Here is a 12,420-nt window from a genome sequence, read left to right on the forward strand (position 1 = left end):
CAGTATAAGTATATAAATCATGTTAAATTTTTGCATAAAAATATTTGTTATGAAAGGTCTTTGTAATAAAATAGTTTCTTTTTTAATTCATCAAATAGTATGTACTAGCTATTAGTCTTCATCAAACATTAAATGTCTGAAGATTCAAGAGGAATAAAATCAGACTAGAAAAAATATTGCCAAATTTATTTTAACAAAACTTTAGAAGCATTTTATAAAGATAATCATTTTTCAAAAAATCAGTCTCCATCTGATTCTTTAGCAAAACCCAAATTTTTAATGAACAAAGTTTGAACTGAGATAATATTCAAATAAAAAGTCTTGAAAAAACTCCACAATATTTTGCAAAAATTATCTATCATTATTTTCCTGAATCCTTTTCCACGGACATGTGAAATGTGACAAGGATCCCCCTACCATTATATCTCTGCACTCTCTCTCCCCCTCTCACTACACAAACCTGATTTACCTATGAAGCCCACAGGCTGGGGTCAAGGCAGCAGCTTCTAGCTCTAATATTCGCCCCAAATCTGAAATGTGGAGGACAACCTAGCTTATTCACAAATTCATTATAAAAGGTTGGAACATCTTTAAAGGGACATAATCAATAATTCAAAAGGATGTCATTTGCCTATGATATGTTACTTGAAAAACTGTCAAATGCAATATAGTTACCCTTGGGCAGGGTGACATAATTCTAATAGAATTACGTCCATAGTAGAATATCTTTGATAGTATTCAATCCTTTAAAATATTTAGACTATGTGAAAATAAATCAATGTGATCCATCACATCAACAATCTAAAGCAAAATCACATGATCATATCAATAGATGCAGAGAAAGCATTTGATAAAACCAAGCACTCAGTCACGATAGAAACTCTCAGTAAACTAGGAATAGAGAAAAATTTCCTCAACTTGACAAAGAACATCTACAAAAAACCTACAGCTAACATCTACTAAATAGCGAGAAACTACAAGCTTTCCCACTAAGATCAGGAACAAGGCAAGTATGTCCCTTCTCCTTTTCAACATTGTACTGGAAGTTGTAGCTAATGCAATAAGACAAGAAAAGGAAATAAAAGGTATACTGATTGGGAAGGAAGAAATAAAATTGTCTTTGTTTGCAGATGACATGATTGTTTATGTAGAAAAACCAAAAGAATCAACAACAACAAAAAATCTTCCTGGAACTAATAAGTGATTATATCAAGGTTGCAGGATACAAAGTTAATATATAAAAGTCAATCATTTTCCTATATACCAGTACTTAACAAGTGGAATTTTAAATTAAAAAAAAAAAACCATTTATATTAGCACCACCCAAAAATAAAATACTGAGGTATATATCTAATATGTACAAGATCTATGTGAGGAAAACTACAAAACTCTGATGAAAAAATCAAAGAGGAACTAAATAAATGGAGAAATATTCTATATTTATGGGTCAGAAGACTCAGTATATTCAAGATATTGGTTCTTTCCAACTTGATCTACTGCTCAATGCAATTTCATTCAAAATCCCAGCAAGTTATTTTATGGATATCAACAAACTGATTCTAAAGTTTATATGAAGAGGCAGAGGCCCAGAATAGCCAGCACAATATTGAAGAAGAACTAAGTCGGATGATTGACACTATCCAACTTCAAGACTTATTAAAAAGCTACAGTAATCAAGACAGTGTGGTATTGGTGAAAGAATAGACAAATAGATCAACATAACAGACTAGAGAGCCTAGAAATAAACCCACATAAATATAGTCAACTGATCTTTGACATAGGGGCAAAGGCAATATCATGGAGCACAGATAGTCTTTTCAACAAATGGTGCTGGAACAACTGGACATCTACATGCAAAAAATGAATCTAGACACAGACTTGACACCCTTCAGAAAAATTATCTCAAAATGGATCACAAACCTTACTGTAAAAATGCAAAACTATAAAACTTCTAGAAGATAGGATAGGAGAAAATATAGATGATCTTGGGCAAGGTGATGATTTTTTGCATACAATACCAAAAGGATGATCCATGAGAGAACTGATAAACTGGACTTCATTAAAATTAAAAATTTCTGCTCTGTGAAAGACACTGTCAAGAGCATGACAAGATAAGCCACAAACTGGGAGAAAATATTTGCAAAAGACACATCTGATAAAGGGCTGTTATCCAAAATATGCAAAGAACTCTTAAAACTCAAGAATAAAGAAACAAATGACTTGATTAAAAAATGGGCCAAAGACCTTAACAGACACTTCCCTAAAGAAAATATACAGGTGGCAACTAAGCATATAAAAAGATGCTCCGCATCATAGGTCATGAAGGAAATGCAAATTAAAACAATAGTGAGATACTACTACACACGTATCAGAATGTGCAAAATCCGGAACACTGACAACACTAAATGATGGTGAGGATGTGAAGCAACAGGAACTCTCATTCATTGCTACTTGGAATGCCAAATGGTACAGCCAATTTGGAAGACAGTTTGGCAGCTTTTTACAAAACCAAACTTACACTTTCCATACAATCCAGCAAGTGCCCTCCTTGGTATTTACCCAAAGGAGTTGAAAACTTATGTCTGCACAAAAACCTACACATGCATGTTTATGGCAGCTTTATTCATAATTGCCAAAATTTGGATGCAACCAAGATGTCCTTCAGTAGGTGCATGGATAAATAAACTGTGGTACATCCAGACAATGAAATATTATTTAGCACTAAAAAGAAATGAGCTAAAGCCGTGAAATGACATGGAGGAAACTGAAATGACTATTACTAAGTGAAAGAAGCCAGTCTGAAAAGGCTACATACTATATGACTCCAACTATCTGATATTATGGAAAAGGCAAAACGCTGGAGATGGTAAAAAGATCAGTGTTTGCCATGGGTTAGGGGTGACGGAAGGATGAATAGGCAGAGCACAGAGGATTTTTAGGGCAGTGAAACTACTCTGTATGATACTATAATGGTGGATACATGTCATTATATATTTGTCCAAACCCATAAAGTGTACAATACTAAAAGTGAACCCTAATGTAAACTATAGACCTTAGGTGATAATGATGTGTCAACGTAGATTCATCAGCTACAGCAAATGTACCATTCTGGCGGTGGATATTGATGGAGGAGGCTATGCATGTGTAGGGGCAGGGGGTATATGGGAAATCTCTCTGCCTTTCTTTCAATTTTTCTATGAATCTAAAACTGCTCTAAAAAAGTAAAGTCTTTAAATAAATTTTAAAAATTAGATTATGTAACTTAAAAGACAGCTTACTGTTTTTGAGACTTCCACACAATAAATGGGAAGTGAAGGTGTTTTGTTCTAGACTTCTTTCGAATTATCTTTTATATCCACTAGATTTCAGCTTAATATTTCTTTTTTTTTTTTTTTAAGATTTTATTTATTTATTTTTCCCCCAAAGCCCCAGTAGATAGTTGTCTGTCATAGCTGCACATTCTTCTAGTTGCTGTATGTGGGACGCGGCCTCAGCATGGCCGGAGAAGCGGTGCGTCGGTGCACGCCAGGGATCCGAACCCCGGGCCGCCGGCAGCAGAGCGCACGCACTTAACCGCTAAGCCACGGGGCCGGCCCTCAGCTTAATATTTCTAAGTAAGTTGCTATAGACTGAATTGTGTTCCCCCAAAATTAATATGTTGAAGCCCTAAATCCCAATATGACTGTATTTGGAGATAGGGCCTGTGAGGTAGTGATAAAGGTTAAATGAAGTCATAAGAGTGGGGTCTTAATCTGATAGGGCTGGTGCTCTTGTAAGAAGAAGAGACACTAGAGTTTCTCTCTCCACACGCACACACTGAGGAAAGGCCATCTGATGACACAGTATGAAGTTGGCCGACTGCAACCCAAGGAGAGAGCTCTCACCAGACATTGACCCTGCTAGCACCTTGAGCTTGGACTTTCCAGTTTCCAGAAATGTGAGAAAATACATTTTGGTTGTTTAAACTACCTGGTGTATGGTATATTGTTATGGTAGCCTGGAAGATTAATACATAGGTCAATATAATTTTAATTGGAGGAACTACATAGAATACTTGTTGTTAAGTTCTCTTCCATGTAAATGAGCCAATGTGATGCAAAGGAGGATATACAGAACTTATAAACAAAGGCTATAAGTTCAATTCTCAGCTAAACTCCTCGTTAGTTATATGACCTTAAGCTCCCTAAGCTAGTTTTCTTATCTGAAAAATTAGAATAATAACACATTACTTTCTAGGTTATTATAAGGATTAAATCTCGTAATGTTTGCTCGTTTCTTGGATCATTTCTTGGTTCATTTATTCATTCATCATCTAACAAATATCCATTCCTAAGGTTGAGAAAACTCACATATATACTATATTGTTTTTCAATTTATCAATCATCATCCTGTGTTTCAATTTTTGGTTCCTCAGTGAAATAAAATTTTATATGATGGAAAAGAAATTCTAGATGGAAAATATATAATCATAAATACAGGCAATATAATACATGTATATACGTATAAATTTATACCTACCCACATCCATAAAATCTTACCTCTTTGCTTTCTTCCAGATCTGATTCACTACTGAAGTCCTCTGTGTTTAAATTTTCAAAGTCAGACTCTCCTACAGCAATTGGTACAGTCACAGTAAGACTGGGATTGTTTATGAATGACATGTAATCACTTTCATCAATAATGTATTTTTCAACACTGCTGCCGGTTCCTATCCCACTTGTGGTTCCATTTACATCTTTAAGATAGTCAAGATCTTTTCCAATTTCTGTGGTATGATTGGACATACAATTGTCTTTCTTGTTTAGCTCATCAAGTGGTTTAATTTCATCTAAAATCTTTTGTTTTCTAACAAAGGCTTGTTGAATAAATTCATATATTTTTCTCTTCACATAAGCTATTCCCTTATGCATCCTATCCACAGCAATTTGGAGATTGTTCATTTCATTATCATCATCAGTGGCTGCAAGGTTGTCTGCACTAAATGAGCTCAGAAGCAAGGCCAGAAAGAGGTTCAGGACCTTAAAAATGACAAAAACATGATTATAATTTCACTCCAATGTAAAGAAGAGCAGATTGAGATCACTTATTCCTCTAAGTGTGGAGGAGATTATAAATTCTAACAACTAGATGAGAAAGAAACACCACAGCATAGTGACTAGAATTTGGGCAGTCTGAATTTGTGATCTGGCTCAATAGCTATTTCACCATACATCCTGGGGTAAAGACATGATTTCTGTTGGTCTTAAGCTCTTCCACTTATAAAAGGAAGAAGTTGAATGAGCTGACCTAAAGTTTAGCTAAGTCGTATGACTATAGAAAACAGATTGAGGTATGTACTATAAAATTGTATGATTATAAGAAAACAGTTTGATATATGCATTATACAAGACTTCTAAGCTTAAAAATTATTAGTGTTTGCAATTTTGCATTTAAATACATTCTATAGTCTCTTTTTTGATAAGCAGAGATATTGAATTGGAAATTAATTGAAAAATAACCATTAAGACCCAGAATGAGAATTAGGGGCTTAACATAGGCATTGACACTATTGAACCTATTGTATTTCTCAAACCCCACTGTTGACTAATTAGGAGAACTGTTTATAAATAATCCCTAATATTTCCACGAGACTGGCACATTAATGTACATATCCATTGAAATATACTATATATTTCCGTACTATAAAGAGTAGTTAATGTTCCAAACTTAAGAGAGAGAAGAACTGATTGGTTACTCCATTTGGATAATCTCAGGCATCATTAGCCAACCCCTGTTTTGACTGAAGTCACTAGAGAATTGACTAGCCCACATTGGCTAACACATCTGCCATATAACATAGAGTGACTGAATGCTATATGCCATTAAGGGGCAAGGAAATGGTAAAATTATTGTGAACACTTAAAGCCACCACTTTTTAGTTCTATACTGGCAGGTAAGATTGGGCTTTCTCTAAATTTTTTTTTTCAGACTTCTCCTTTCCTTGTCTCTAAATTTGTAAAATGTTCCTGGTATATCCTTCTAGGCCTGTCTTCAAGATGATACTCTATTGGAACTCACGTAATAATGTGATGAAATGATTGACAAAGTGGAGTTGAGTATAAAACTGTAGGGTCACTGTTATATTGCTGTGTTGTCAAAGTGAGACTATAAGTATATCCAATGTAAGAGACTTTTTAAAGTAATGATCATCATTTTTGTATTGTACAAAATGGTCACCATTCTATTACACTCTTAATCTGTTTCTGAAATACATATCTTAAATGGGTACATACCACTAGGTTTCCAATCACCATGACCATCATGAAGACAGTAAGGCACATGGCTTGACCAGCGACCTCCATACAGTCCCACATAGTCTCTATCCACTCTCCACACAGCACACGGAACACAATCAGGAAGGAGTGGAAAAAGTCATTCATGTGCCAGCGTGGGAGCTCACAGTTGCCGGCGATCTTGCAGACACAATCTTTGTAGCTTTTACCAAAGAGCTGCATGCCAACCACGGCAAAAATGAAGACGATGATGGCCAACACCAAAGTTAGATTTCCCAGAGCCCCCACTGAATTGCCAATGATCTTTATCAGCATATTTAATGTTGGCCAAGATTTTGCCAACTTGAAAACTCGGAGCTGGAAAAGAAAAAATTAATATATATTGTTATTATCTTTAAAAGCATTACATATATTGAGGTTTACCAAGAAATGATGATTAAAATAGAATCTCTTACAACATCTGCCCTGAACTTGAACCCTCTCAGGCTCATGGCTACTTTTTGGACCCCCTAGGAAGAATCTGGTTCTTCCATATTTTAACTATGTAGATCATTTTCCCTGAAAGTGAATTTTTAATGATTACTTGAGGTTCAACTGTCCTTAATTTGTTTTGTGAAGATGGGCCTAAGGCATACCATGCTTGATACTAATATTAACATCTGAATCTCAATGATCTCTGCTGAAAGACATTCATTTGTTAATAGCATGCAAAGATCATATTGAGCCCTACTATAAGTGGAGGAAAGTGTTTATTATTCATTAATGCTCCTTTGGGGCATTGACATAGCTAGATGACCCTGCATTGAAAAACTTGGAGTATTTCCCATGACTTTGTAATTCTTTCCCTGATTTGCAAGGAAATATATGTGAATTAATGAGCATGTTAAGTAATTTACTGATTTCTCTCCTCTAATTTTGGGAGGGAGCATATTTTCCAGAGGTAGAATTAGGAAGAGTTCCTGCATGCACATCTTGTATCTGATCATCATCCAACACTATAAATGACTGTTTATATTTTCAAGTTACTAGTAAAATTTGATACATCTTCATAAAAATATTTCCTTAGACCCAGAAATATTAACTGTAGTTATCTCTAGAAACAATAAGTCAGAACGGCAACTGAGTAATATATTAAACTTTACCTGACTATGCTCTTTGGAATAAAGGTTTTTCTAAACGGGAATTTCTATGTGGGAATAATTTTATCTATTTAGGGACAGTTTTTGACAATGCAAATGTTACAAAAACTTAATGGTCATGTGGTAAAACCTACGACAGTACTACGCAAGGACTCTGATTGTTGGAAAGATTTTTGTTTATATTGCTGTTTTTTTCTTGTTTTTTACCAATCGGAATGAACGAAGAACTGATAATCCTTCCACATTGGCGAGGCCAAGTTCTACCAGGCTAAGCGTCACAATAAAACCATCAAAGATATTCCAGCCTTCTTGGAAATAATAGTAAGGATCCATGGCAATAATTTTCAGAAACATTTCTGCTGTAAAGATCCCAGTGAAAACCTAAGATCAAAACAAAATCACTCTAATTCCATCAGATAATGATAAAGTAGAATGACATAGTGTTTGCTTTTAGAACAAAATATTTATGCTACTTTCCCCATGATTCTATTACTAGCTTACATTTGTACAGTAATTTATAGTTAAAAGTCTCTCATATACATTATTGCTTTTTCTCCTAACAGAATTTTATTAAGCAGCTAATGCAGATATTATAACTATTACTTCACCGATGAGGAAACAGATCTTCAGATGAGCACAATGACTTGTCCAATAATCATACGGCTAGAAAACGGCAAAACTAGGATTTGAGTGCAAATCTATTTTTAACCAATGTTAATTACATTACATTAAACTGCCTTTTCCTTCAGGCTTTATATAGCACAGGCACTGACAAGATTTTGCCCATGAACAGTTTTATTTATCTATAGGCTTATTCTTATTTCCCTCAAATCAGATACAGTTATTATACATGTATATCTATTATTATAATATATGCATTACTATTATCAATTCATTATGCACATAAAAAAATAAATTTATTTCCATATAAAATTTTTGAAAAGTTTAAAAAATATAACTACTCCAATGCAGGATGTTACCACCAAAAATCCTAAACATTAAAACAAATATTATGGCAAATGGATACATTAGTTTAGAGACCTCTTCCTTTCAGCAAATAAAAGCTAATATTCCTAAGTTGAGTTAATTGACAAACACTTTAATAATTTATGTTTTTTAAGTACAGAAAAGAAAAAATTAAGTGGCATCCTTCACCAAAAATGGCCTTGTTAACCATATGATACACAAAATGTACTGAGGTTTTCAATGTTTTATGATTTTGATATAGAATAGATGGATGAAACAATACATGTCCTACCTGGATCCCAGAAGTGGAAAAGCTGGAGACATTTTTGAGTTGTTAAATTATTGCTTATAATGATGATGACTAAGCAAGATAAAAAGATCTACAACTTTATGCTAGCCTTCTATAGGTAGAGAAACCGTGCCCTTAAACTCTGAACTGCTTCTGCACCTTGAAAAAGGTGTAAATATCAATATTGACTTTTCAAGTAGTACTGTAGGCCTATGCCTATTACTGTCCTCAGTTTTTGCTTTGACGTTAGGGCCATTATTTTTAACAAAAGGTATGGTATAGCCAGCTAGATGTAATTCCCATCTTTTGGGAGCCAGGATGCAGGAAGGGTGGTGGAAAGACCGCTATGAGTGATTAAATGTAAACAGTTTCTCAAACACAAAATTTGAAGACTGAACACATTTACCTTCCAATATGCTTACCAAGTTTCCTACTGTAAGCACATTATTGAAATGTTCTGTCATGGGATAGTGCTCCATGGCCATGAAAAGAGTATTTAAGACAATACAGATGGTGATGGCCAGGTCCACAAATGGGTCCATCACAACCAAGTTGACAATATGTTTCACTTTTAACCAATATGGTGAACAGTCCCAGATTAAGAATATGTTGGAAAATTTATACCAACAGGGTGGGCATTTCTGTCTGGATTCTTCCAGTTCTAGATTTAAAAAAAAAAAAAAAAAAAAAGAACAAGCACCAGAAGATATATTTTATATACATATATATGTATTTATCTCAGATCCACTGGACTTCTTTTTAATAATCAGCACATTTCTATTTGCTACAGAGTCAACCTCTTTTGTACTTGAAAAAAAAAAAGTATAGAATTTACTCTTTAGACTCCCAAAGATATTTCTTCAGACATACATATAGAGCAGAGGTAGAAAAAAATAGTTTTTTTCTCCTATGCATTGATAATGTGGCCCAGCACTTGGCCTTATATTAAGCGAATGGTCTTTTAAATGAAGTCTTAATTGGAATAGGGGTTGGGGTACTGTAGATATTGTGTGTAATCCTATGTTAATGTCTGGCTAAGCTGCCATCCTCAGGCTATAAGAAACAGGGTAGGGATCAGTGTGAACCACGAATCATCTTTTTAGTTTGTTTTTATTTTGCAAAAATGACCTACTCCTAGCCTCCAATCTGGAGAGTATTTAGGATGATGTTGGAAATCCTAAACCAAGTGGAACAGAAGAGAGGGTCACTATGACCAACAGAATTAAAAACCCCTAAGAGAAACACTTTATTCTGCATTTTTAAGGCATTGCCACACACAAGAAAACACTCTTTTTTTTTTTTTGTGAGGAAGATTAGCCCTGAGCTAACATCCATGCCCATCTTCCTCTACTTTATATGGGATGCTGCCACAGTATGGCTTGACAAGCGGTGCATCGGTGTGCGCCTGGGATCTGAACCTGTAAACCCTCGGGCCGCTGCAGCAGAGTGCGAGCGCACTTAATCGCTATGCCACCGGGCCGGTCCCTGGAAAACATTCTTTAGAGTTCCAATATCATTGAGTTTAAGTAACTTTTTAAAGCTTCTAGAATATATGAGTGGGTATAACAAATAACTTAAATAAGACCTATTATACTCTCTTTGAAGTGCACTGTTTCCAACTCAAATAGAGATATTTGTTGCAAATGAGTCAATATAAGTTTAGTGAAAATAATTGAAATGGAAATGGAATTTGTTACAAACCTTCCACTGTATTTGTTAAAATGCTGGCTATACTCATTGCTCTCTGCCTTTGGGAAGGATCTTCTAGAAAGTCCATGGAAACATGGAAAGAACTTGATCTTCTCTTTCTCATTTCAGTTTCAGTGGTTGTTCCCTGTAAAGAAAATGCTAATGTATTAAATGATTAATTTGAGCAATATGATAAGCAAACAACCAAATGTGATATAGTGAATTTCATGAAACACATGCATCATGCACTTTCATATTTAATTGGTGATGGCAGATATTGCTGACTTATTGTATCATTAACCTGGAATGTCCAAACTGTTAACCATTTAGTCATACAGCAGCAACAGCTTTTTTACCCTCTGATTTCACAATTTTATGAGACATAATATAATTTTGATAGAGTACATAAATCTCTTGAGAGACACATTTAATGGTTATCCTTATTTCTGAACTAATAGGAAAAAACTAGTAACTTGAAAAGTCACATAAATGACCAAGGCATTTTATTTTGAGAAGGTAGCCATTTGTTTTTAAAGATATACAAATGATTACAACACACATAGCTACCATCTCATTTGCTGGACACAAGACATACACGGAAATCTGAATAAAGTATAGACTTTAGTTAATATTAATGTATCAATATTGGTTCATTGTAACAAATGTACCATACTAATATAAGATGTTAATAATCAGGAAAACTAGATGTTGGACAGATGTGAAATCTGTACTATCTTCCCAACTCTTCTGTAAACCTAAAACTATTCTAAAATAAAAAGTTTATTTTATAAAAAAAAAAAAAAAAAAAAAAAAAGACATACACGGTCATTGACAACATAAACTATAGGTTGAAAAAAAACACACATGCTGCATGGGCAACAGTTTCATCCAGGGTACCAAAGCAATAAGTCATCTAATGCTGACCTGTCAGTCATGCCTCATCATGCTGATATATTTCCAAGTGAGTTAACAGTCTAAAAAGAGCCAGCATGTGTCAGGAAATTTCTCATCTGGGTATACATTCACAAACGCATAACATACATTTGTACACAGACAATTCTTTTATCTGTCTGTATTAATAATTTATTTGTGTGTCTTCATTTAGATTAGTTTTGAGAAGACCTATATCAGCATTTTTTTTTTAGTAAAACTCATATGAGTACTAGAAATTTTAAGATAACAATGAAGCTATCTAAGCACAGTGTTCTTGAAAATCTTCTAAACTAAAGCAGAGCTCTATTGAAGAATTTGTTGGAAAGATTTATTATACACCCTTTACACTTAAACATAGGAATCATTCATTTACTTTTATACCAAGTCTTTAGAGGATGTCTTGCTATCTAAGTTCAGCATGGGTATATAGCAAATCCTCCCAACTGGAGGCGGTCATTTATGATTATATCTCATTTATCCTTAGCATGTTTAATAAGTAAATGCATTCAGGTGTTATGCAAAAGAGTGTTGAGGCTTTAAGTTTTAGTTGGTTAGTCTATTAAAGGTATTACAAGATGCAGGTGCATTCACAGCTTGACCAACCAGGAATCATTCTCAAGGGGTTCCATTCTGTAGAAACACTGGCCGGTGCAGCAATAATGGGCCAGCCATGCCTGAACTATTTAAAACTTCCTTACATTGTCATCAGTAGCTGGCTTATCTATTATCACCTCTGGCAGAAGCTGTCCAACAGGCGATGTAGGAACCGAAGGTCCACCAACCAAGGAAACCACACCATTGCAATCCACAGTGCTGTGCATCTTCCCATTCGCTGGAAACACTGCCAGCATCCGGGACGACCTACTGGTCTGACTTAGGTTACTGTTGCGTCGCTCTCCATGTCGTCGGGGCACAAATAAGGAGTCTCTCCGGCTCTCATTATCCTCAAAGGTGCTGTGCTCATCATCAGCAAAATCATTCTCTGATCCCATATCCTTTGCTCGCCCTCTAAAGCTGAAAAGACTTGTTCTGCTATTTCGCCTTGGCGAAAATAGGGAGCCCCGTATGCTCAACAAAGACTAAAAGTGTGAAACCAAAAAAAAAAATGTAAAATCATATTAATATAGCCATT

At 34.9% G+C, this 12,420-nt stretch overlaps 1 protein-coding gene across 7 annotated transcripts in view; it reads right to left on the minus strand.

Annotated features, from left to right (window-relative positions):
- The window catches only part of SCN1A (sodium voltage-gated channel alpha subunit 1), an 80,395-nt gene that overhangs the window by 39,900 nt on the left and 28,075 nt on the right, over positions 1–12,420 (minus strand). For 3 of the 7 annotated variants that reach the window (XM_087434948.1, XM_087434947.1, XM_004428237.3), the window contains exons 11-16: positions 12,020–12,367; positions 10,368–10,500; positions 9,089–9,327; positions 7,619–7,792; positions 6,273–6,629; positions 4,539–5,018 (exon numbers count right to left, since the gene is read on the minus strand). In XM_087434948.1, the coding sequence (XP_087291074.1) occupies positions 4,539–5,018; positions 6,273–6,629; positions 7,619–7,792; positions 9,089–9,327; positions 10,368–10,500; positions 12,020–12,367 (1,731 nt within the window). Of the gene's footprint in view, positions 1–4,538; positions 5,019–6,272; positions 6,630–7,618; positions 7,793–9,088; positions 9,328–10,367; positions 10,501–11,986; positions 12,368–12,420 lie in introns of all 7 variants that reach the window. The other 4 variants (XM_087434946.1, XM_004428236.3, XM_087434950.1 and 1 more) reach the window with 2 other exon arrangements.

Source organism: Ceratotherium simum, chromosome 9, assembly GCF_057802395.1.
Source record: "Ceratotherium simum simum isolate JZ-2026a chromosome 9, ASM5780239v1, whole genome shotgun sequence".
NCBI classification, from domain to species: domain Eukaryota; kingdom Metazoa; phylum Chordata; class Mammalia; order Perissodactyla; family Rhinocerotidae; genus Ceratotherium; species Ceratotherium simum.